The following is a 26814-nucleotide window of genomic DNA, read 5'->3' on the forward strand; positions in this document are numbered from 1 at the left end:
CACACTCTTCTACTCTTTTTGGCCTGATCAGCTAGAAGAATGGAGAATCATTTACTGAAATGAAGTATTGTCAGAAGATACTCGTTAATAAAACTTGTTTTATTTTTGATCAGCCAGCTACTTTTTAGTAGAATCACATCTTTTTAACCATCCTTTATTTAATAGAGTTTTTTTTTTAATAAATTTATTTTTGGCTGCGTCGGGTCTTCATTGCTGCGTGCAGGCTTTCTTTAGTTGCGGCGAGAGGGGGCTGCTCTTCATTGCGGTGCGTGGGCTTCTCACTTCTCATTGCGGTGGCTTCTCTTGTTGTGGAGCATGGACTCTAGGCGTGCGGGCTTCAGTAGTTGTGGCACGTGGGCTCAGTAGTTGTGGCTTACGGGCTTTAGAGTACAGGCTCAGTAGTTGTGGCACACGGGCTTAGTTGCTCCGCGGCACGTGGGATCTTCCCGGACCAGGGCTCGAACCCGTGTCCTCTGCATTGGCAGGCGGGCAGATTCTTAACCACTGCACCACCAGGGAAGTAGCAATAGAGTTTCTTTTAAACCATTATTTTCTTTTTGGCCAGTTTCCAGTAGAATTACATTTTAAAATATTTTGTTTCATAAAATTTTCTATTAAACCAAAATACATATTCTTTTATATATAAACTTTAATGTTAAACCTTTTCTATCTAATGTTTGTAAATTTTACTCTGCCATTCTCTCTTTGATTCTTAAAATTTTTATTTTAAGGTACTAGAGAAGGACAGACTCGCCTAATCAGAGATGGGGAGAAAGTCGAAGCCTATCAGTGGAGTGTTAGTGAAGGGAGGTGGATAAAAATTGGTGATGTTGTTGGCTCATCTGGTGCTAATCAGCAAACATCTGGAAAAGTTTTATATGAAGGGAAAGTATGTCGACTTCTTTCTAATTGCTCTTATCTTAAAGCATTAGACAAATTAAAAGTTTTCGTTTCCCTTTCCCCATGCTAATAAAATTTTCTTTGGTGTTTTGACATTTAAAAATAGATTTCAATGGGGAGCTTCTCAGTCTTGAAGTAGATTTTTTTTTTTTTTAAATATCTTTGCATGTAGAGAGAGCTGCATTTGTGATGGACACCGCCATTATTTGCCTTTTGGTAGTTACATAGATAAGCTGTTCCCAACCATTTTGGATTAGGCGCTTCTGTGTCACCTTTCATCTAATGCTTTGTGCCTAGCTATATTTAACTTGACAGGCCATGAGGGACCCTGCAGGGCTGTGCTTATAATGCCAGCATGTTTTCATGAGTAGGGTAAGGTAACAGCTAATACTTTTGGCCTTGAGATCAACTAATTGGAAACCATCCTTTGGTCTTACAATTAATATGTAGTAATAATCCATCCCCCACATCTACCTGCCAGTGAGCTACTATTCTTGCACCACATGCATATGGTTGCTATTAAACATTATTTGCCAAGTGGAAGATTTTAAAATTGTGCTTTGGAGAAAGTTTAGCACTATAATTATTACAATAAATCTGTGTTATGTATGTCATTAATTTATGTGAACAGATAGTAATCACTTATCTCCTTTTTATATTCCTATTAAAGGAGTTTGATTTTGTTTTCTCAATTGATGTCAATGAAGGTGGACCATCATATAAACTGCCATATAACATCACTGATGATCCCTGGTTAACTGCATACAACTTCTTGCAGAAGAATGATTTGAATCCTATGTTTTTGGATCAGGTGGCTAAATTTATTATTGATAATACAAAAGGTCAAATGTTGGGACTTGGGAACCCCAGTTTTTCAGATCCGTTTACAGGTAGGTTAGGGTTTGTATTAAGCCTTATATACTTCCACCAATGTTGATTATTTTTTTCTTTATTTGTTGTGTTTAAACACCTATTATGATTAGCTGTTTAAATAAAAACCAAGATCTACAGCAGGTTTTTGCTGCAGATATATATTTTTGAGGCTTAAATTATATAGTAATTTCGTATTTATGGAAACAATTGTAAATCCTTCTTCTTCAAAAATACAGCCACACTGTAAACTAAATAAAATTAAACTGAAACTAATTCAGTCATTTGAAATGAAAAGAAACCTGTAAGTTCCTTCATGTTATTGCTTCTTTTTAAAATATATTTTTTGGTGAAATTCAGTAAATAGAAATTCTGTTTTCATATGAGGCTAAACCAGTTAGTTATGCATCAAATCTAGAACTGAACTATGGGTAGTTTTAGTTTACATGTTATTTATATTCCACATGTTCATTTTAAGTCAGTTGTTTATAACATAGTATACAGCGCCTAAAATGTTATTAATGGGATTAGGTTCTCGTGCCAGTAGTATTATCCCAGTAGTATTAGTCTGAGTCTGGGATCCTTGGAAATGGAGTTTAATTCTAGAAGTATTAGCTTGAGCTCTAGGCCCTGGGAACTGAGGCCATGGTATGGGATAGATATAGAGCTGGCCCTATATCTATCTTTTCTTAGATATAGGGCTAGCTCTAAATAAAAATTTGAAATTGACACTTTATTGTTAATGGGTTCCTGTTATTTCTGACTCTGTCTTTCATGTGCTAGTGCTCTTCCTTGTATTGCAAGGATCCCATATCCTCTTCTTGTCTCAGGTCTTTTTTTTTTTCTTCTTCCCTCACAGATGCTTCATGCTCCTAAATTATCTCCTCTCCTTCTAGTTCAAAATTCCATTGTTTGTTCACATAATAAAGTTAATCTGACCTGCATGTTGACTTAAACAGATTATCAGACTGATTCATTACAAACTATAAATGATAGGACCCTCCCAGCAGATGCACTTGACAGAACAAGAAAAAAAAAAAAGTTTATTACCTGGATATTTCTGTTGGTTGGAATATCAGTCTACAGTACAAAAGAGTACTGTATTTTATAAGCTATCTTGTGGGATGGAGGACAGATATTAAAGCAGCTGGCTCTGTCTGGAAATCTGACAACGATTTGGCTTTTTTGCTCCTCTGAAATTCTGTCAGCATCCTTAGATATATCTTTTTGTAGACGCCTCTGATTATTTCCCTAGAGATACTAACAAAACGTACTCACACACACCACACATTTGTAAATGTATAAATGGGAAATCTGTTTCCTTTGAACCACTCATCCCCTTTGTAATTTTCTCCAGTAGGTTGTAAGCTTCAGTGGATACAAGCAATCTTGTTCCCTGCTGGATCTCAGCACTGAATGCACTGTTTGACACATGAATTAATGAACCCAGGGGTTTTCTAAAAGATTCACATTTGGTGCCTGTGGTTTGATAGCAACAACAGCAGCAGGAATTCTAGTGAATTCGTATAGGAATAGGAACTGATTGTATGTGTATATTATTTAGGTCAGAGACCAACTGCAATTTATCTTTTTATATTTGAATTCCTAGTTATTTTAATATTTAAGTGCAGAAGCTAAGATATAATAAAGATATAATAATAACAAAAACAAAACTTGGAGAATCACTGAAATTTTAGTTTCTTACTAACCTTTCCAACTATAAGACTTCTGACTATAACTCCTCTTGTTCTGTCATGAGACAGCCTTGCTCTTTAATTTCTCCCCACATCTAGAGTGTTCTGATGTAAGCATTGTGCCATTTATGAAATTCAGGATTCTGGCGTACTTCAGATTTTTCTTTGTTTGCATGCACAGGTGGTGGTCGGTATGTTCCAGGCTCTTCATCAGGATCTTCTAACACACTGCCTGCAGCAGATCCTTTTACAGGTGGGAAGCAGTTTTGATCAATATGTCTTTCTTCACTAAATGTGTAACATTTTGTATTATATAGCTTTACATTTTGAAGATATTATCCAGTAACTGATAATTCCCTTATTATCTGTGTTTCCAATTTTGATGGATCTCCTTTTCTTTAACTTCTAATTTTTTCTTTTTCCTCGAGTACTTTTATAGCTTTCCTCATGACTTTTAATAACATATTATTAAAATCCATCATTTTCTCCAGTGGTCCTTCCTGAAAGGAGAGCAGCATCATTAAGATCATAGATTTTAGAGTCAGACAGACCTTGATTCAAAATCTGGCTCTACCACTTACTTGCTATGAGAAGTTGGCAAGTTACTTAACCTGTCTGAGCCTATTTTTTTTATCTGTGAAATTAGATAATAGGGGAATCCGCCAACCAAGACACAGCATGAGTGCTATCACTGGCGAGATGCTACTGATCACGAGCAGAGAAGGAGCCATGTGAGTCACTGAGATTGGATGGAGCAGTGCAGTCAAGAAGTTTGCCCAGGCATAATTTGCCTTTAGCATGGAAGGAGACAGTCCACCCAGCTACCCAGGATTAGTCTTCCTAATCTAAGTTATTAATGGCCTTCATGAAGCCCTGGAAGTGTTGGTGTCTCTTCAAAGTGACTTTATTTACCAAAGGTATGCATGCCTCAGCATCAACACTACTGGAAAAAAATTGGACTTTAATGCAACTGAAGAAATCTCTGTTTTCAGAATAGCATTTGATGTATTTTATGATGCTGTTGTTGGATCTTCAGCCAGAGTTCCTGGACAATATACCAAATTTGGGAAGAAATTCATAGTATTTATGGTATCTATTGGCCTTGCAGACTTAGTACTGTGAGCTCTAAAAGTGGCCGTAGAGTCCTTTCTAAACCATAGATGGGACCAACACACAACCTTGGGTCAGTATCATGAAGTTGTGAACTGCTCTCAGTGAGCTTCCCTTCTCCTGAGAATGCATTGGTGGCCCAGATGCAAATAAATAGCTGTACCCTGTGCAGTGTACCAGTGTACTACAGAAACCAACTATCAAGCTAAATGTTGTGATAGCATGATGGCTATTAAGGAAGTCTTTGGTGACCCTGAAAAGGCAGTAAAGATCTGAAGAGTAGATAAGATGATAACTTTCTCTATCAGCATATTCAGGCACAGTGATGCTCTGAAACTTAGAACAACAGAGTTCCTGAATCTCATTAGCATCTTTTTTGTGGAACAGAAAGAATATACCAAGCTTCAAACAGTACCAACAAAATCAAGAGAACAACTGGGGCCATCGTAACTGGAGCATGTCTCACTGTTGCACAGTGTCAGTAACTCAGAAGATGCACTTATTATGGAGATGTGCAAGATAGCATACTAAAAGGCCAAGAGAATTACGGAATTAATAGGTTAACTGAACCACACTGTTAATAAAAGATAGGTTAAAACGTTTGCCATATTGAGATATTATAAAAATTAAGTGGTATAGTTCATATAAAGTGTTTAGCAAAATGCCTGGTATATATTTAAGCCCTCAATGTATGTTAGCTATTACTATTGTTGATGTTGTTCCTCCAGTTTTACCAACAGCACTGGGGCCAAAACATTCCCCATCTTGCTTCTAACTTAAGGTCAATCTTAATTCTTTTTTCTTTTCCTCATTTATGTGATTCTCAAACATTTAATGTCAGTTAGAATCATATGGGATGATTGTTTAAGTTAGTTATTGCAAGGTCCCACCCAGAGATTCTGATACACTAGTAAGGAGGTTAAAAATACTCAGAGTCGGATCCCTTCCCCAGGAATTCTGATTATATGGTCTTGGATGTGGTTTGCTGTTTAGGTAGTTTTAAAAGCTCCCTATTGGTTTCTAAAGTGAAGCTAATTTGGAGAACTACTAGGCTATTATGGGCAGGCCCTGGGAGTCTGCATATTGAACCAGTGACTCTCATTCAAGTGGTTAGAGAACCACATTTGGAACAGTGTAGGACTACCTTCTGCCTCATAATAATGCCTTGGGCAAATTATTCAGCCTTCCTCTTCTAAAATATTATATAATAATGATCTCTAATTAATATTTAAATGATGCATGCATGTAATATGCTTAGCATGCTAGCCAGCATATGGTAAAAACTCAGCAAATCCACTTATTCTGTGTTCTTCATTATTTTAATGAATCCTGCACATCTGCAGTTTTGTTTGCTTTTTCTGTATCTGTTGCACTGGTTATACCAACTCCTGAATATTAAGCTTAGAGGGGCTAGAACAATGGCTCATCTTTCTTCTTCCCACAAAGGCTGATCCAGGACTCCGAACATCTCCAAATCCTGCTGATTCTCTCTCTGCACTTGTTTTTCCTGTTTCTTTCTTTCTTTCTTTCCATTTTCAATAAAGCAGCTACAAGTATTCTCAAATTTGAGACTGGGCTATTATCATAGCATCCCTAACTTTTACCTAGTTTCTTTTCTATTTGTCTTATGTGCCAAGTAATCCCGTCTCTATTTCAATAAAATAGTGTTCACATTTCATTATGGAAACTTTTGACTTTCTTTCTCTCCAATCTATTAATGCTTTTGTAATTCATTAAACTTCTATAATTATAGTTTATAAGGCATGTAATATTTATTTTATAACTTGAGAATTAATTTTCCAGCTAATTTTATTGAGATCTAACTGCATGCCAGATACTGTTCTAAGCATTTTGCTGTATTAAATTTACAGCTGTTTTATTAAGATGTCATTCTGAAGTGTGACTAATAATGAAAATAAGTCATTCTGTGTAAAGAAGGAGCAATTTGAACTTTATCATTTGCTGTTACCTGTGCTTACTAGGAGTATTATTGCATTTTAGGTGGTGGTCGGTATGTACCAGGGTCTGCAAGTATGGGAACTACCATGGCTGGAGTTGATCCATTTACAGGTACACATTTTTCATTTCCTCTTTTTTTTTAATTCATTAGTACTTTTATGTAATGAAAGTTTAAGGAAATTGGCATCTTCTTCTTGCTGGAAAACTTTTTATACAGTAAATCAAGACCAAACTTTTGACCTGGCTTTTATGGTGTTCTCAGAATTGTGTCATTACTGCACATTAGAATCATCTGGGGAGCTTAGAAAAACTACTTCAACCTCATCCCCAGCGATGCTCACTTGATCTAACGTTGCTCTGGGTTGGGGTCTTAGCGAGAGTAGTTTTATAATTTTCTCATGTGCAGCCAGAATTGAAAACTGCTGTTCTACTGTGGTAAGGCTGGTTTCCTCACTATCCTTACAAAATCTGAGTTAGTCCCATCTCTTCTGCTTCATTCTTATATACTTAATGTGTTTAGAATATTATTTACTACATTACACATTGAGAGGACTCAGGAGAGAATTTGGTTTTACGATTTAGGCCTGGAATATTTGGCTTTGTCCTGAGCAACTAACTTTTTTTATTCTTAGTATCCAGCCTAGACCCTGACACATCTTACTTGTTTAGCATTGTTGAATATACGCAGGCTTACTTTTTTACTCTGTATAGGCTGCCGTAAAACGCAGAACTGAATTTGTGGTTCACCTCTTGTAAGCTTGACAGATCTCTTGGCATATATATTTCCCTATTTATTATTTTATACAAGAGAATATGTGTGATATATATGTTACTGAGCATAATAAAATATTCATAAACCCACCACTCTACTTGAGAACTAAGTTGGTATATGATTTTTTAAGCTATTTTTTCATTGTGAAAGTAACATTGGTTGGCAGTATTGAAGTTTAATGTAGTAAGTAATTAAGATTAAGGACTCTGGAGTGAGAATGCTTAGATTCAAATCTCAGTTCCACTACTTTTTATGTGTTTTACCTTGAGCAAGTCATTCTGTTTCTGTGCCTCTCTTTTTCTCATTTGTAAAGTTATATCTACTTCCTAGAAATAAGAGTTTAAAATTATGAAATATATGTAAATCATTTTATACGGAATAAATTCTTAGTAATATTATACCTGTTGTATTACAAATGACTCTTAAAGTTAACAGTGCTTCCTCTCATTTTTAAGAAATTAAAGTTTTTAACAGTTTGGTGTATGTAATAGACCTTTGTATACCTTATCTAAGCAACTGTCATCTCTCACCTAGACCAATGAAATAATGGCCTCCAAGTTGGTCTCTCAGTCGTCCTCTGTTTATGCCCCTCCCTTGATTAAAACCCTGTAATAGCTTTCTCTTGCCTTGCGTCACATTCCTCTCTGCCTTTTTTCTTCCATACTGGCCTGCATCAGTGTCTTGAGCATGGCATGCAGTTTTCTACCTCAGGAGTTTGATACTGCTGTTCTCTTTGGGAATATTTGTGCCCTCTACTTTGCTATTTTGACCACTAATTATTGTTAATTAATTAGCTCCTTTTTCTTTTTTATTTAATTTTGCAGTATAGTATTTATTAAATGAATTCAGTGAAACTTCCTAGATATGCACATATACCTCTTGCTAGATCCTCTAGTCTATCATAAGCTCTCAATGCATCCTATACTTTTCCTTCAGAGAACTTTTCATTGTACTTAATTGTTTGGATGATATTTGATTTGCAGTCTCCTTACCACAACTAGACTCTAACAACCAGGAGTAGAGGCAGTGTCTTTGATGATGTCAATAAATATTTTATGCTTTCTAAGCAATTAGAATTAATTTTGTGCACTTACCTCATTCTTCATTTATCTACCTTCCCCCTTTCTATTCCTAATATACTCAGAAGATTAAAATGTTTTATTCATATTTTTGCAAAATACCTTCATTTTATGTCAGAACAAAAACGTTGTATAAATTAAGATTTGAAATGAATGTAAGACATAAATGAGATTTAAATTATGCTTTAGTTGAAGTAGCTTTATTCACTGAGTATTGTTGAATTTTCATCTTGTGGCAGTTTTTTGTTCATCATCAGATACTGAGTTAGTGTTACTATAATGGGGACTTAAGAAGTAAATACATATGCCCTTCAGGAGCTTACAATTTGGGAGGGATTTATAAAAATGCTGTAGAAAATGATTGGAGAAAATGACAATGCCTACTACATGATTTGGAATGAGAAAAGAGAGATCAGTATGCCTGGAGAAGAAGGAAATGGAAAGTTTCATAATTGTTTGTGTTCTTTGATATTTTAAAAACTTTCAATTTAGATTGAATCTTAAAAATATGAGAGAAGTAGAAAATACGAAATGGAAAGGCTTTGTTTTACAACGAAGCTCCCATTCCAAAAACTAAAATTTATTATATTAACAAATATATACAGTATATAAAATCTTATTGATTTATTTTCTTTTTTTCTGAAGTTGGTTGTTATTTTATTGCATGCACTGAATAGTTATGTATCTCAGTAATTTTGAAAACAAAAGTCAATTAGAAAAATCTTGCTTTTGACCACTCTGAATGATTTTCACCTTCTTCTATTCTGTAAATAGGGAACAGTGCCTACCAATCAGCTGCATCTAAGACAGTGAATATTTATTTTCCTAAAAAAGAGGCTGTCACTTTTGACCAAGCAAACCCTACACAAATATTAGGTAAGTGTATTTTAATTAAATAGTTTTCTCACATATCCACAGACTCCTTGAGTTGCTCTCAAGGCTGTTTCTGTCCTAAGCATGTGCTGGGAACCAGGTGCTTACATGATACAGACTTGTATTTTGGTATTACACAACTGAGTCAACTAAAAATACACGATCTGATAATGAACACTAATACTTTATAAGAAACCTTACACAAATATAAGTAAATGCTTTTTAATGACTTTAATGAGAAAAAAAAATTAAAGGGGAAAAATATCAGTCACATTCCCTACGCTCTTCACTGATTTCAGAAAAAAAATAATGAAAACAAATGAGTAAAGCATTTAAAAAACAAAGATCTTGTCTGTAAAAATGAAACTGCTCAGTTGGCTTTCATTGCTTTTTCTGTTAATGTTTTCCTCAAAACAAAATGACTAGGTTTTGTTTTGTTTTTTGTTTGTTTGTTTATTTTTGACTGAGTATTACTAGCTCTGTTTTCCTCAAAGATTATGGTGAGAGTCTATTGAGATAAGATAACATACATACCTGAATATATGACAGGGTGTTATTGTTTTGGGGAGGTTTGTTTTGTTTATCATCATCCTTCATACTATCTTTATAAAAATCATTCATAGGTCTTTTCTTAATTGTTTTATTTTTGAACAATAAAGAAGTGTATACACACTTCTGGACAACTTGATATTTTTAAACTCTTGTACAAATATAAAAGATCTCTTGCTTTTTTGCATTCCCTTAATAAACTGTTTTAATATTCTGTTAGTGTTAAGCAATTTTTAATGCCAAAGAATAATGAAATAGATCCAGGTTTCCAGTTATGATAGATAAAAATTTGTAAATTTGGACATTGTATCTTCTTAAACCTTTTGTGATGGAAATTTGGGCTTTTTTATTCTTTGAGATGAAAATTTTTGAGGAAATAGTGTTAGATGACTCAAAGTAACATTAATGATGACAAAGATGCTGATATTGAAGATGCATGTGAAGAGTTTGAAAGAAATAGTTTCATGAAGTGTCAGTATTGTGGGAAGCAAATTAAATATGTTTTTTTAAAAATGTGATGTCAAATGTACAGATGAAACTAAGTCAATAAATTAAATATAAATACACATTTAGCTTTTTGACTATTTCATTGGCAGTCATAGAAGTTGCCATAAGTTGGCTAAAAGTTGTTATAAATTTCCTCTCTGAGAAAGTAGGGGATTGACTTATATATGACATAATATTACTTTGAAAAGCATTCAAAATGATAACAAATATGGTATACTTAAAAACTTATTCAAAGCAAAAAGCTTGAGAAGATCTTAGAAGACAACAGGTAACATAAAAATCATTACAGTAATCTTTCTTTTTCTATACTGTACTCAGCTTAAAATTACTCCCAGGCCTTATTCTTGTTTTATGGTCTTTGATAATTGCTGTGAAAAGTCTTACCTCCCAATGGTGTGTGGTAGAGTACTCTTATTGAAAATGTTGGCATTTGTGTGATATATCTGCCTAATTACAGTTAGAGAATATTGAAGGTTTGGGTTTGGGTTCTAGGTAAACTGAAGGAACTTAATGGAACTGCATCAGAAGAGAAGAAGTTAACTGAGGATGACTTGGTACTTCTTGAAAAGATACTGTCTCTAATATGTAATAATTCTTCAGAAAAACCCACAGCCCAACAACTTCAGATTTTATGGAAAGCTGTTAACTGGCCTGAAGGTACAGAAACACTCTTTAAAATGTAACTAGAAAGCAGAAAGTATATCTTTTAATTTCTATCCATACTACTGGTGTTTCTAGGTTAAATAAAAGTTGACATGTTAGTTGAAATTCACACTGGGAAAAACTTCACTAAAAGGATTCACTATACCACTGTAACTTTACCACTGTGACAAAGCAAGCACAAAGCCTTGCTTTGGTCACATACCTTAAGAGAATCTGAAGGTAATGTAATGATCCCTTACATGGACCATTTTGTATACTCTTTCAGAGCATTTGTGGATTCCCTGCAAGCCATCCACGAAACTCTATCTAACCTGTTAAACATAGGCTACAGACATTTGCTATAAGTATGTTTTCTATTTAGTTAATTAATTATTTTTTATTCCAAAAGTGTCCTCTTCCCCATTATTTTTTCGTGTAATTGATTTATTGGAGAAAAAAATCATTTTTCCTGCAAAATGTCCCGTATTTGGAATTTGGCTGATCACTTAATGTGTTCCTCTATCTCTGTTTTTCCTGCTAGACATAATTAGATTCTTGTTCAGTAGTTTTTTTCAGGTGAATATCCTTTATAAATGAGGTTGCATACTACCTTTATATCACAGGGCCCATAATTTCTGCTTTCCTCACTTTTAATGATGTTAAGAGTGTTTAGCGCATGCATTTACATGGTGTCTACCCAGTCCCTTAAATATAAATCCTTCCACCAATGTGTATAATAAGCATCCTGTTGGCATTTGTGAACTGGAATTCTATAAAGAACTTTCCCTCAATTCTTTGGTCTTGTTTTAGGATTTTTTAAAAGCAGGTCCCAATCCTATTCTTTGCACAAAGACTCATTGAATACTAACTGTATGTCAAGCTATTTTAATAACCCAGGAGAGTTACCATATTTTTAAAGTAATGTGATCTTGTAGCAATAAATACAGTCTCTATAAATATGAAAAATCAGTTAACACAAGTTTCGGAAGTATACACATTCTGTAAAGCAGGCGTATGATTTTTAATGTTTAAAATGTCTTTTTAACATTAATGAATTTTTCTTTTCAATAGATATTGTCTTTCCTGCACTTGACATTCTTCGGTTGTCAATTAAACATCCCAGTGTGAATGAGAACTTCTGCAATGAAAAAGAAGGAGCTCGGTTCAGCAGCCATCTTATCAGTCTTCTGAACCCTAAAGGAAAGCCAGCAAACCAGCTGCTTGCTCTCAGGACTTTTTGCAATTGTTTTGTTGGCCAGGCAGGACAAAAGCTCATGATGTCCCAGAGGGAATCACTACTGTCCCATGCAATAGAACTGAAATCAGGGAGCAATAAGAACATTCACATTGCTCTGGCTACATTAACCCTGAACTATTCTGTTTGTTTTCATAAAGACCATAACATTGAAGGGAAAGCTCAGTGCTTGTCAGTAATTAGCACAGTCTTGGAAGTTGTACAAGACCTGGAAGCCACTTTTAGACTTCTTGTGGCTCTTGGGACACTTATCAGTGATGATTCAAACGCTGTACAATTAGCCAAATCTTTAGGCGTTGATTCTCAAATAAAAAAGTACGCCTCGGTATCAGAACCAGCTAAAGTAAGTGAATGCTGTAGACTTATCCTAAATTTACTGTAACAGTGGGCTAGGGGACTGAGATTTTAAATGGATAAGTTTTTTTTTTCTCATATTTCACATGACTGATTACAGATGATGAAAAGAATGCTGTGGATTAAGTAAAATTTCCGATCTTGTAAAGTGGGGGCAGGAGAGGTGAAACAAAGGAGAAATAAAATTTTTGCACTGATGAACTGTGAAATTTTCCTGGGTAATGGGGATAGGTTTTTTAATAGTTCAGAGATAAGTTAAGAATGAGCTGTGACCAACAGCAACGCAACTACAGTGGTGTAATTCCCTTACCTTAGCAAACTAGGAGAAGACAAGGGCTTTTATTTATGTAATCTGCTTTACTACTTATACCCCCAGACTGTTAATTGTTGGTGGTTGTCTTTTATTTAATTTCTGCTCTACTCATTTTCATTGCTGGATGCTTTCAACAGCACTGATTGATTTCAAGGTCTTGTTTTAGGACAACTACTTTAGAATTTTTAAAATTAAGTTTGTTATAAATTATTCCATATATTGAAAAGATATAAAATAATTTCTTCATTTAAGTTCTTTGTAAATAGAAAGTTTGTTTGATGGCTCATTTTTAGTTCAAGTAAAAGCAAATTACTAAGCTGTGTTATGTGTATCAGTTCAGACAGATGAAGCCCCAAACTGACTACAGGCTTATGATCCAGTTTCTTTTCCCCTTCACTATTTGAGGTAACTTCATTATTCATTCCAATTTCGATATCTGATTGTCTATTTTTGGTCATTTCCATTATATCAGAGGGAATTTGGAGTGCGTTGAATATTATCAGGCAATTGAGTGAGCAAGAATACATCAAACTGTTATTTGCAAGTCCAGAGACTGTCATGGGAAATTAGTATTTTTGAGCCTCTAACATGGTCCCGGTATAGTGCTAAACACTTGGATATTTAATTCCCAAATCCTGTTAAATGTAGGGTGATGTTATCTCTATTTTCAGAAGTAAAGATAGTGGGATGAATCATGATGGAAAAAAGGAAAAGTACAAACCATGCCATACTTCCTAGAGAGGGAGGGGTCACAAATTTGTCTATGAACATCCTAGCAACTAACACCAAGAAGGAACCAACCCATTAATTATATAATTTACTGTGTCTAAGAGAACCTTAATTTCTTAAGAGAAGTGTAACTATTCTTAATCTAAAATAGCATCATTCCCAACATTTATGATATATAGAACCATGAATTTCCTGGCTTCATGCCAAATTGCAGTCTAAGAAGACCAGTTCTTCCCCAATAAGAGAGGAATGGTTTGATTGTCTAGATTAATCCAAGGAAAAACTTTTGGAATATCAAAAGAGAATGGGTAAAATGTAAATTGAGGGGATATATATTTTGCTAAGTATTAAATTGCAATTTTCTGGTGTGTACCCAGACGTTAAATATTGTTTGCTGGTTCCATTAGTTACCTGTGCTCTGCTTTTTGTTGAACTGGGATTTAGGGGGTTAAGTCAAAGTTAAATGACTGCATTAAGAGTATAACTGGGTCAGCCTGGTTCAGTGCTTACAATACAGTGCTTTCTTTTTAACATGTCATGTTTAGCATGCAATTGTAAGTACAATTTATCTGCAATATTTTGAAATACTAGGTACCTTTGTATAATGGTAGGATGTAAAGTCTTCGTTAAGAATAGTTTAACTCTTCAAAATGTAAGGGGTGGCAAATGGTAAACACTGTTTGCTTCCCATTAGTGTACAAGTGTTTTTATAACCACTTTTATTATACTGTTATGTCATGTTTATTGAAGAAAAATTACAAAATACAGTTTAGCAAAAAGGAAAAAAATCCCACTTGAAAGATAAGTGATAAGTGGTGATCTAATTGTTTTAAAGATTTTTTTAAGTTACTTTTTTCCATGATTCCCTTATTTTTTTTTCTGAATAGAAAAATACACATTCATTGAATAAAACACACACACATTAAATAAAAATTGCCTATAATTCCACTACCCAGAGAGAATCATTCTTGACATCTTGTGCCATATCAATTGGTATGTAAACATGTTTTATTTTTTTAAAAAAGGATTGTAATTATACACATTGTTCAATAACCTGATTTTTAAACTTGACATATAGTACACATATTTCCACCTTAATAAATATAATATTATGTTATATCGATGTGCCCATTTCCTATTATCTGACATTGTTTCCTATTTTCAGCTATCAAGCAATGCTATGGCAAATCTCACAAGTTTCTTACTAATTCCTTAGGATACATTTTATACTTGGAATTGGTGGGTCAAGTTAATGCACATTTTTAAACTTTGATAAATGTTGCCAAATCACCTCCAGTGGTAAAAGTCTTGGAGTTAATGTCCTTCATATTGCGTTAGAAACAGTTGCCTGCAAAAGAGCTAAGTTATCATTGTCTCCAATTCATTAACTATTATAGTCCCCCTCTGGCATTACATTTTTAAAAATGAGCATTTTAGGGAATTCCCTGGTTGTCCAGTGGTTAGGATTCCATGCTTCCACTGAAGGGGGGCAGGGTTCAATCCCTGGTTAGAGAACTAAGATCCCCCATGCCACACGGTGTGGACAAAAAATAAATAAATAAAATGAGCATGTTATGATTTTTTTTCATGACTAGCTGAATTTATAACTAAATAACAATGTGACAAAATTTTTTTATCTACCTCATAATCAAAATAATGGAAGAAGCATAGCTAAAAACCTTCTTCACAAAGATAATTCTGGGGATAAGACTGGGTTATGGCTTCCTTAGCAGTTATCACTGTATATTATGGTTATTTTGTGAAAAAATAATAAAATGTATAGAGGATCATTAGTGACGTATCATCCTTCCTAGAGGTCTTGAGATATAAATTACCCACCTGAGAATAGGAAATGTTATTCAATCATTAAAAAAATAAATTATAATTAATTTCTAGTGCATTTTTCTGTAGAAAATTATACACAGTATCTCAGTCTGTTTCGGCTGCTACAACAAAAATACCATAGATTTGGTGGCTTACACAACAAACGTTTACTTCTCACAGTTCCGGAGACTGGAAGGTCCAGATAAAGGTGCTGGCATATTTGGTGTTTGGTAAGGGCCCGCTTTCTGGCTCTTACATGCTGTCTTCCTGTGTCCTTGCATGGCAGAAGGGAGGGGGGAGCTCTCTGGGGACCCTTCAGTCCTGAGGGCTCCACTCTCATGATCTAATCACCTCCCAAAGGCTCCACCTCCAAATACCATCACGTAGGAGATTAGTTTTCAACATATTTTGAGGAGGCACATTCAGCTGTAGCACACAGTGTAGTTGTCATTATAAATACAATTTTGAAGACTTTCATTTAACATCATTTTTCCATGTGTTTCAATTTTTTAATGAAAATGTTCATACATACAATGAACACTCATAGACTTGCCAACTACGTTCTGCAGTTGTTAACATTTTGCCATATTTGCTTTATCTCTGTTGTTAATACTTCCATTTGAAATTATTTAAAAATAAGTTACAAATAACACACTTATCAACTAAATACTTCATTATGCATCTTTTAAGAAAAAAACATTTTAAAGAATATTCTTATTAATAACCACATACTAAAAGAATTAGTAATTTCATAACATCTAATATCCAGTGTATATTCAGATTTCCTCATTGTCCTAAGAATGTTTTTTATAACTTTTGTTCTAAAGGATCTAATCTAAAAAATCAAGGTTTATGTATTGAATTTAGTTATTTGGTTATATGGCTGTTTGGTCTCTTAATCTAAAACAGTTCCTCCATCTCCTTTTTTTTTTTTTTTATCATTGACTTTGAAGTGTGTTGGCCAATCCAGAATGTTAACTACTCCCGGTTTGTATTTGTAAAAAATATTCTTATAACCCTACTGTATTATCTACTGTTGCTTAATAAATTACCTCAATACTTAGTGACTTAAAATAACACACATTTATTATCTCAAATTTTCTGTGAGTGAGGAATCCTGCCACAACTTAGCTGGTTCCTCTGCTTCTTGGTTTCACATGAAGCTGCAATCAAGGTGCCCACCAAGGCTGGGGTCTCATCTGAAGGCTGGCCTGGGGAAGGATGCATTTTTTAAGCTTACTTATGTAGTTAGTGTTCAGTTATTTTTGATTGCTGAGTTAAGGACCTCAGTTCCTAGCTGGCTGTTGGCCAGAGGCTGCCATCAGTTTTGCCTGGTGGGCCCCTCTGACATGGCCAGTTGCTTCATCAAAGCCAGGAAGAGAGAGTCTGCTAGCTGGACCAACAAGAATCTTTATAATTTAATCACAAACATGACATCCCCTCAACATCAAGATACTCTATTGCTTGGAAGTAAATTAAGAAAAGTGGATTACACAAGGTTATGAATACCAGGGAGAGGGATCTTTGGTGGCCCTCTTAGAATTTGCCTGCCACACCTATTTCCTATAAACTGAAAGCTAAATCCAAAGGCTTGGTTAGATTGAAATTAGACTCTTGTGGCCAGAATATTCACAGGTGATTAGTACTTGTTTTTTGTGTGATTTTTTTTTTACTTGATTGCGTCATATCTGAGCTTCCTTAATGATGTTTTCCTTCCCTTAACTAAAGGAGGTTAGGAGAATAAAAATGGTATAATTGGCATTCTAGTTACCATCTCAACAAAGATGGGGGAACATTTTTTTTAAGTTTTCTTGTTAAATATTTTTCCACCTGTCTGCTTCCCAAAGTGGTTATCAGGTTTTATTTGTTTAATATTTGAAATTAGGATGCTTGTTTCCCAGGGATACTAAGAAAGGCAGGATCTTGACTTTGAGGGCAAAAGTAAACCACTCATGCCTGTCATGGAGGAAAATAGCCTTCAGAATAAGGTGGGTAATGGAAGTTTTAGAGGAGAAAGTTGACCAACATACTTCTGTAAAGTAGGTAGGCTGATATTGATCCTAGGCCTAAGATGAATTTCTGGGACTTAAAACTTAACCCTGGGTTTCCTGGACACTTTATAATAAATCAGAAAAGTATAATGTCCAAGTGGCAATGATATTTTCATTAGATAGGATGTGATAGAGATAACATCACTCTACATTTAAGGCATATGATATAGCAATGTTTACTCAATGGTTTGCAACTGTATTTAAAACCAACCAGTTGAGCAGCACTGCAAAGAACAGATGAATTTAAGTAAACTAAATAGCATGCATTAAGCAAGTACATTATGCTATTTCCTATGTTTACCATTATTTCCATGGGGCAAGTACTGCTAGTAATCTTACAGGTGAAGAAACTGAAAGAGGTCAAGTAAATTTTTTTGACAAGTCAGTAGTAACAAAACAGCAAAATTATATTTAAAAAATGATGTTGGCAAAACTGGATATCCGTATGGAGAAAAATCTCGATTTGTAGTAGCCTCTTCACTTTATCATAATAGCAACTATGATGGTTGGTACTGGCATGTAAGGTTGATACATAGAGCAGAAAAAAGTGGCCTGAAACAAGTCCTCGAACCACATTTCTTTCATTCTTGTGTCTTCAAAGGAACTAATAAATTCAAGAAATGTTTGCTTACATCTACATCATTTAAAATTTCAATAGTAAGAGCAACCAGAGATGCAGTGTAATATAGCAAAAGAGTACTGGCTTTGGAGTTAAAAAGCCATATAGTTCAGTGATATTTCCACCACTTACTAATGAGTTAAGGCAAGTTGCTTAACCTCAGTCCCAGTTTACACATCTCTACATTGAGATTTCATAAAATAGAAGAATAAGATATTTGTGTAAAAGCCTAGCAAAATACGGGCTTCCCTGGTGGCGCAGTGGTTAAGAATCCACCTACCAATGCAGGGCACACAGGTTCGAGCCCTGGTCCAGGAAGATCCCACATGCCGCGGAGCAACTAAGCCCGTGCGCCACAACTACTGAGCCTGCGCTCTAGAGCCTTTGAGCCCAACTACTGAAGCCTGTGCGCCTAGAGCCGGTGCTCTGCAACAAGAGAAGCCACAATAACGAGAAGCCCGCGCACCGCAAGGAAGAGCAGCCCCCGCTCGCCGCATCTAGAGAAAGCCCGCGCATAGCAATGAAGACCCAACGCAGCCAAAAAAAAAAAAAAGCCTAGCAAAATATCTGCCACATATGTGTTTATCAAGCATTACTTTCAAAGATAACCAAGTCTAACATCTTCTTTAACAATGAAAGTGACTGCTGTGTTCAAAGAATATTTGAAAGGAAAAGAAAAATACTAGATTTTATTGCTACAGGGGGAAAAAGTGCCCATGTAGGTGGTAGGGGGTGGTGGTGTCCTGATGATTTTTTAATAAAAGCAGTTGGTTGGAACTCTAAACACAAATATCCTTGCACTTCTTTATAATGCTACAGAACCTCACCATGAAATATAAAGGCATTTCTGTTAGAATATAAGAATCACATCTACCCATCCTACAGCTGTAGCATTGAACAGTGACTCATTTGATATCAAACAGCGTTGAAGGTCCTTCTCATAACTGGCAGAGAAATACAAGGAAAGAGGGGGCAGGGGGAGTCTAGAAAGTATGCATATAAGTTAACTATAGCCACAGTAATACTGCACAGAAAACAACAAAAACGATAGCATTTATTTAGCTCAGGAGTTACAAGTTTGGGGTTTGGCTGATCCTGGCTAGGCTCATTTGTGACTATGCTCTACTCTGGACTTGACTGGATAGCTTAGCTGGGGCAGCTGAGCCCTATTTGTCTCCACTTTCTCCTGGGACCCATGGGCTAGTCTGAGTATATAATTTTCATGGTGATGGTGGAAGCACAAGAGTGGACCATCCTAACTGCACAAGCTTTTTTTTGAGACTGCTTGCTGCACATCTGCTAATATCCCCTTGGCTTCATTAAGTCATATGGCTGACTCCACTTTGCAGGAATTATGTCTCTAGTCAGTGGAAGAAGGACATTATTAAATTACATGGCAAAGGGCATGAATACAGAGAGGTGAAGACCTGGAGCCATTAATGCCATTTACCACAGTGGCGACATAAAAGAAGCTCTGTGTGGATCTGCAACTTCTCAGTACAGAGTTTAACAAGCATTGAGTTTCTAGCACGTGCCAGATACTGTATTATATGTTGAGACTACAAAGATATGTAATACACGGCCTCTGTTCATGAGAACTAACAGTATTTTGAAGAAGATATTAGCAAGTGCCTGCAGTAGAGAGTTTTGGTTGCTCTGTAGGGAGAACAGTAGGTTACAAAGGAAAAAGAGGCTAATCTTAGCAGGGTTCAGAATGCAAGTGATTTGGAAGGGTTTTAAATAAGTGATACTTGAAGTGAAATCTTAGATGTAGTTAAGATGAGTGGAGGTGGGGTTTTTGAATAGTCTCAGAGGGTATATTTCTAGGAAAGATATGGGGCAGCAGAAAAAAATGCTGTTCTTGGAACATCTTACATGTCGTAAGTTGTATTAATTAGGACTCTAGGTTGCAAGTGACAGAAAGTAACAGATCAGCTTTAGAAAAAAAAAAAGAATTATCGGCTCACTGATGAAAAATGACACTTTCTGTGTCTTGTTTCAGCAAGTGTCTCTTGTTGGTCTCATTCTCTTAGCATCCTTCCCAGGACAGGGAACATGACAACTAGCAGCTATGAGGTAACTTCCTTATAGTTCATCATTTAAGATGAAAGAGCAAAATTCTCATCTAATGTCTCTTTATAAAATTCCAGCGAAGTACTGATTGGCCCCAGCATTAATGCATCCTGTCCCTAGCCAATCACTGTGATTAATGCTCACTGGGTGAACTCATTGAAGAGTAGTTATGAAAATGGCATATAAATCCCAATCTCTGTCCACCCTCCCATATATTTGTTCCAGGGCAGAAAAGCAGTCCTGCATCTGCTTGCAGAGCTTTTAAGCTCATAACAATATTTAGTGCTGGGCCTCTTAAGCTCTATAATATTGGGTTGAACCATATGAAACTGTCACCATTCAACCAGTTTTGACTTAGAAAAAAAGGCAATTTCATATGGTTCAACCTAAATAAGACAGTGGCATCTCACTGACTCTAAGCCAACCTGGATGCCTCTGTCATATTCACACCATGAGTCAAAGCCCTTTCCCTGTCCTCATGACCTCATTTAAGCTTAATTACCTCCTTAAACTCCCTACCCCAAATATAGTTATATTGGGTTAGTTAGGGTTTCTACATATAAATATTGGAGGAACATAATTCAGTTCATAACAAGGTCACAACAATTACATGTTACTGATTTTATGTATTTATTCTCTCTGTGAATATACTGTAATATTCCCATTCCTTTCAGGCATGAGACTTAATGAGGCCAATATGGAACTCCTGAGGGTACAGTGGGCTTGGCCTCAGCATTGACTTTAGAAGGCAAATATAAGGGTGGAATGGGGAGTGGAGACAGCTATTTTCCCAGACCTGGGATTGCCCCTGCCATCTGGTTTGTTTTAGGCACTTACTAAATAGTTGCTGAGTGACTGAGACAGGTAGGGAATGTGGTCAAAGGGAGGTTTCTTTTTTCAACTGCTTTCTGTCACCTCAATGAAAGTTAGAAAATTACTACCACCCAGCTAGTGTTGCCCTATCCTTACCTTTTTTCCTTCCGTGGCTAAAGGCCTCAGCTAAGACCACCGAAGCCAAAAGGTGACACTTTTTTTTATGTGTTCTTGATCTCTGATTTTAAAACCTGGCTTGTGTTTAGATCCAAAAATCCCACACAGCAGCCCACAAAAGCTAACATTTATAAAACTATGACCCATAATCTATTTTCAAAAACTCACTTGTCTTTTTCTTGTCCCTCATGCATTCTATGCAGGAAATACATAATCTCCGGAAATACTCCCTAAATTCTCTTCTATTCTTTTCCATTGCTGCCTTCACGCACTGCTCCTTTTCCTTTGCATTTCTTGCCTCAAATCCCTTTAAAAAAATGGTCTGGGATCTCCTTATTGGTGACCTCCACTCCTAAACTCTTCTTGTTTTCCTCTCCTTCAAAAAACCAAGAACTAGTGTGAAACGGCAGTTTATGAGGAAAGAAGGAAGAGAGAAAAGGTAGCAACACTAATACGCCAATAGTATTTTATACCTGCTCCCCTTTCCCCAACATAAAGAATTAATTTACATTTAGCAGGTCGCTATACTTATTCTAGTAGAAAAATGGTTAAACAATACCAGACTACTTGATGATGAGGAAACAGTGCTCCAATCAGTGGAAAAGTATTCAACACTGTAAGTCAAGAATCCAAGTTAAAACTACTATTATTATGTGTTAGAACAAATTCTTACAAAGATTTCAGTGTATGCATGACATTCTAAGTTGGTTCAGCCCTTCTTTTTCAAAGGAACTCGATTAAATAGAAGAAAAATAAGATGCTTATATCCTTTGATCAGTTTCTTTTTTTTGAGTACAAAATAATGTAAAATTTTTCTTGTTATTTATAGCGGCATTTTTTTGACAATGTGCCAGGCTGTCAACAACCTAAGCGCCAGTATTTGAATATTAAATAACTTGAGAAAGAATAAATACAAGCGTCAAGGGCCTTTAGAGTGAAAAGGAATCATGCCCAGAGAGTAGTGTTAATGGGGGAAAACAAAGAAGCAGAAGACCCTACTCTTGTACAACTCCCTAAAATACATTAAAAAAAAAAAAATCTATCCACGTGATGATGATAATGAGATTTCCCTTAAATTTTCTTTATTGTTGTTAGTGTCAACCAAAAACTGAAAGACAAATGACACTGGAGAATCAAACAATATACCTTTACCTTACTGTGTATTGTATATAGACAAAGATAGAAAAACAGTATCAATAAGGCAAAGAGTTGTTGTAATGCTCCGCCTTCGGCCCTTTGTAGGGGTATGAAGACAAACAACAAAAAACGACCCACGCTGCTCACCTGTCGCAAACTCAAGCCTACCTCCTTGGCTGGCGGAGGCAGCGCTATTGGTTCCGGCCCCGCCTCCAGAAACGCCTCCTGACGTCAGCGATGCGGCCGGAAGTGACGTCAAAGCTGCGACGCCCCCGTGCCCGCTGCTAACTGCTGCGGCAGGCTTTCGGTCGATCTAGAAGCGGCGGGCTTTCCCCGGATGGTTGCAGCAGAGGGATCATGACGGGGAAGAAGTCTTCCCGGGAGAAGCGGCGCAAACGAAGCGGTCAGGAGGCGGCGGCGGCGCCCGCGGCGCCGGACCCGGTTCCCGCCGTCGCCAGCGGCGGCAGTGGAAGCACCAGCGGTTGCGGGAGCGCCAGCGGCTGCGGGAGCGTCACCTGCTGTGGGAACACCAGCTTGAGTGGAAGTGTCACTGGCGGTGGGAGCGGCGGCAGCTGCTGGGGTGGGAACAGCGTGGAGCGCGGTGAGCGCCGTAAGCGGAGGAGCACTGACTCATCTGCCAGCGTCTCCGGCTCCTTGCAGCAGGTGCGTGCGTGCTTTTCTCGCCTCTTCTCGAAGCGGCTGCGTTTCCGGAAGAAGGTGGGCGAGGAGCGGAATGTAGCAGCGGGATGCGGAGCCGGAGGTATATCATGTTAGCGCTGCGATCCTAAGGGGTCCCGTGTTTGAAGTTTACGTTCCTAAGTTCCCTTGAACCCCACACTTCCACGTCTTGAACTTAAAGTTTCCGAATTTACCGATCGTCTGACTCATACTGCTTTTGGCTTCTTCCACTCCTGTGGTCTCCTCAGTCTCCTTGAAAAGTATGGGTCAGGAACTACCCTTCAGTGCCCTTGCGAGCCGCGCTTTATTTCTCTCTTCCTCCACGTTACAAGATGAGAAAATTGAGGCTCAAAGAGGTTAAGGAAGTCTACCCACAGCCACAGTTTGTTAATAACGCCTACATTTGAATGCAATATCTTTATTAAAAGCCATGTTCTTTATGCTCCATCGACCTAGCAAGATATTAACGTTTTTTAAAAAAAGTTTGCTTACATTATAAAACAAATGCATGAATACATACTTTAAATGTATACAACACAGAAATGAAGGGAAAATCATGGAAGTCTCTATGCTTCCCCATTAATAGTTTGATATGCAGCCTGTTTATTAACTCTCGTCAGCCCTGATAATTCTTTTATTTATTTTAAAAAATTTTTAAATTTTTTTTATTGGAGTATAGTTGATTTACAGTGTTGTGTTAGTTTCAGGTGTACAGCAAAGTGCTTCAGTTATACATGTACATATATCTATTCTTTTTTAGCCCTGATATTTCGTATTTTTTGTCCTTTTCAAAATTTTATTTATTTATTTTTGGCTGCGTTGGGTCTTTGTTGCTGCGCACAGGCTTTCTCTAGTTGCAGTGAGTGCGGGCTGCTCTTCATGGCGGTGCGCTTCTGTTGTGGAGCACGGGCTCTAGGCGCATGGGCTTCAGTAGTTGTGGCACACGGGCTCAATAGTTGTGGCTCACGGGCTCTAGAGCGCAGGCTCAGTAGTTGTGGCGCACGGGTTTAGTTGCTCTGCGGCATGTGGGATCTTCCCGGACCAGGGCTTGAACCCATGTCCCCTGCATTGGCAGGCAGATTCTTAACCACTGCCACCAGGGAAGTCCTTTTCTTTCTTTTTAATCTAAAGCTTTTAGTATAGTGTTGAACACAAGCGTTCATAGTAGTCATTCTTTTCCCATGTGGAAACATTTCCCATAGTGGAAACATTTCTAATTTTACACCAGTAAGTGTATTTGCCATAGGTTCTGAAAGATACCTTTGATCAAGTTAAGGACATTTTCTTTAATTCGTGGTTTCCTGAGGGTTGTAGAGTTCTATCAGATGCCTTTAGGGCATTCTGTTGAGGTGATCAGTAGTTTTCATTCTTAATCTGATTATGTAATTTTATTGATGAGTTAACTTATATTGAATTGTCCTCAGCATTCTTGGGATAAATACTATTTGATTTGTTGATTTGGTTGTTGTGCTCAGCTGAAATTCAGTATTTTTACTTTTGTGCCTATGTTCTTAAGTTAAATCAGCTTATTTTTATTTTTGTAGTTATCCTGTCTTGTTTTGGTATCAGGGTTATGGTAGCCTTATGGATTGAGTTGGGAAAGCTTTGCATTTTTTTTGTGTGTGTTCCAGAGTAGTTTATATCTTTTTCTCAAAGATATGTCGGAACTTGACTGTTGGACCATACAGCTGTCGGGGTCTGGTGGATTTTTCTAGGGCTGGTTTTTTTTCTCTTAACTGCCATCTTTTTTCCCCCAAATTCTTCAATAGTTATAGATCTATGCATTTTTTCCACCCCTTTTCGATTCAGTTTTGGATATCACCATTCTTATCTTAAATAGTTTCCATGTCTTTAGTACTCTTTATTATTATGGGGAGACCAATAATAAGGATTCTATAAGCATTTGCATACAGAACTAAACGGTACTTCTCATGAGAAGTAACTGTATTTGTAAAAGAAAAAAAAGTCATTATATATTAGGCATGTAGAGAACATCACAAAATTCCAATAGTGCCATAATATTAGTTGTGTATTGCATTCCCTATTGTTGTTGTTAACAGCTTTATAGAGATATAATTCCCATACCGTACAATTCACTAATTTCAAGTATACAGTTCACTGGTTTTTGAGTATATTCACAGAGTGGTGAAACCATCACTGTAGTCAATTTTAAAATATTTTCATCATCCTCAGAAGAAACCCAATATGTAATTTTTAGCTGTCATCCCTACTAGCCCTACACCCATACACCCATTCTATCCCTAGGCAATCACTAATCTACTTTCTATCTCTATAGATTTTTTTTTTTTTTTGGCTGCATTGGGTCTTCGTTGCTGCGCACGGGCTTTCTCTAGTTGTGGTGAGCGGGGCTACTCTTTGTTGCGATGTGTGGGCATCTCGTGGTGGCTTCTCTTGTTGTGGAGCACGGGCTCTAGGGCGTGCCAGCTTCAGTAGTTGTGGCACGCGGTTCTAGAGCGCAGGCTCAGTAGTTGTGGCACACGGGCTTAGTTGCTCTGCGGCATGTGGGATCTTCCCAGACCAGGGCTCGAACCCGTGTCCCCTGCATTGGCAGGTGGATTCTTAACCACTGAGCCACCAGGGAAGTCCCCTCTATAGACTTATAAATTTCCCTGTTCTGGGCATTTTATATGAATAGAATCATATGTGATCTTTTGTGTCTGGCCTCTCTCACCTATTTGTTTTTCAGAGTCTGCCTATGTTTTAACACATATCAGTACTTCATTTCTTTTTGTAGCTGAATAATATTTCATTGTGTGGCTAATACCACATTTAATTATTTCATTTGTCAATTGATATAGACATTTGGATTGTTTCCAACTTTTGGCTATTATGCATAATGCTGCTATGAGCATTTGTGTACAAGTTTCTGTGCAGACATTATGGTTACATTTCTTTTGGATATATATCCAGGAATGAAATTTCTGCATCATGGCAACTTTATAAGGAACTACAAACCGTTTTCCAAACCAGCTGCACTATTTTATATTCCTACTAGCACCTTATGGGAGTTCAGTTCCTTTACATCCTTGCCAACACCTGAATTGCTTTGTCAGCCATTAGAACAAGAGCTAACCTTTGCTTTTTCAGTGTAATTATCATAGTGTTCTTTAAAATTAGCCTGTTTTTAAACTGCATTTTAAACAGTTGCGTTAGAAAGTATAAAAAGGAAACCTACTTGAATAATATAGTTAGGGACTTTCCTGAGGAAATGACTTTTAAATTGATACTTGAGTTTGTTGATCTTGGGCGTATAGAGTGATGGGGAAGTGGGGAAGAAAGACTCTCCTAGACAGAAGAACAGTGTGTACAAAAGCCCTGCCTGTATGAAATGAAGGGAGAACACCTTATGTTTGAGTAGTTCAGACAAGGTCGTTGTGTTTGGAACACAATGAGCACGAAGGACCTAATAGGCTATATTACCCTAAGAACAGTGGGAAGTCATTGACAGCTTGTATCAGTAAATAGGGAGGATGAGTATATTTGCATTTTATAAAATCCATTTTGGTGACAATATACAAAACAGATTGGCAAGACCTCAGATTAGATGTAGGGAGTCCAGTTAAGTGCTACTGAGGTAATCTAGGCAAAAAGAGTATGGTACCTTGGATCAGGATTATGGCAGTAGATTTGGAGAGACTGGATAGATTTGGGAGAAAGGAGGTAAAATTGATTGAAATGTCTTAAATTAATTGCCTGCTTTGAATATCATTAGGTATATAACAGTTTTTAAAATGATAGAGACTTCGCTGGTGACCCAGTGGCTGAGAATCCATCTTCCAATGCAGGGGATGCAGGTTCGATCCCTGGTTGGGGAA

The 26814-nt window shown here is 36.7% G+C and overlaps 2 protein-coding genes across 9 annotated transcripts in view; both read left to right on the forward strand.

Moving 5' to 3' along the window:
• The window catches only part of PLAA (phospholipase A2 activating protein), a gene marked incomplete at its 5' end in the record, with an annotated part of 36639 nt that extends 23878 nt beyond the window's left edge, over positions 1 to 12761 (forward strand). Inside the window, 7 exons of one of the 5 annotated variants that reach the window (XM_079706906.1) lie at positions 732 to 889; positions 1571 to 1790; positions 3646 to 3717; positions 6576 to 6644; positions 9159 to 9260; positions 10806 to 10970; positions 12027 to 12761. In XM_079706906.1, coding sequence (XP_079563032.1) covers positions 732 to 889; positions 1571 to 1790; positions 3646 to 3717; positions 6576 to 6644; positions 9159 to 9260; positions 10806 to 10970; positions 12027 to 12592 — 1352 coding nt within the window. In that variant the 3' untranslated portion in view covers positions 12593 to 12761. The remainder of the gene's footprint in view (positions 1 to 731; positions 890 to 1570; positions 1791 to 3645; positions 3718 to 6575; positions 6645 to 9158; positions 9261 to 10805; positions 10971 to 12026) is intronic. The other 4 variants (XM_079706907.1, XM_079706908.1, XM_079706910.1 and 1 more) reach the window with 4 other exon arrangements.
• A 9896-nt stretch (positions 12762 to 22657) lies between these two features.
• CAAP1 (caspase activity and apoptosis inhibitor 1) overlaps positions 22658 to 26814 on the forward strand; it is a gene marked incomplete at both ends in the record, with an annotated part of 48492 nt that continues 44335 nt past the window's right edge. For 3 of the 4 annotated variants that reach the window (XM_079705933.1, XM_079705934.1, XM_079705935.1), the window contains one exon: positions 22658 to 22963. In XM_079705933.1, coding sequence (XP_079562059.1) covers positions 22658 to 22963 — 306 coding nt within the window. Of the gene's footprint in view, positions 23018 to 26814 lie in introns of all 4 variants that reach the window. The other variant, XM_079705932.1, reaches the window with a different exon arrangement.

This window comes from Hyperoodon ampullatus, assembly GCF_949752795.1.
Source record: "Hyperoodon ampullatus genome assembly, chromosome: 6".
In the NCBI taxonomy this organism is placed as follows: domain Eukaryota; kingdom Metazoa; phylum Chordata; class Mammalia; order Artiodactyla; family Ziphiidae; genus Hyperoodon; species Hyperoodon ampullatus.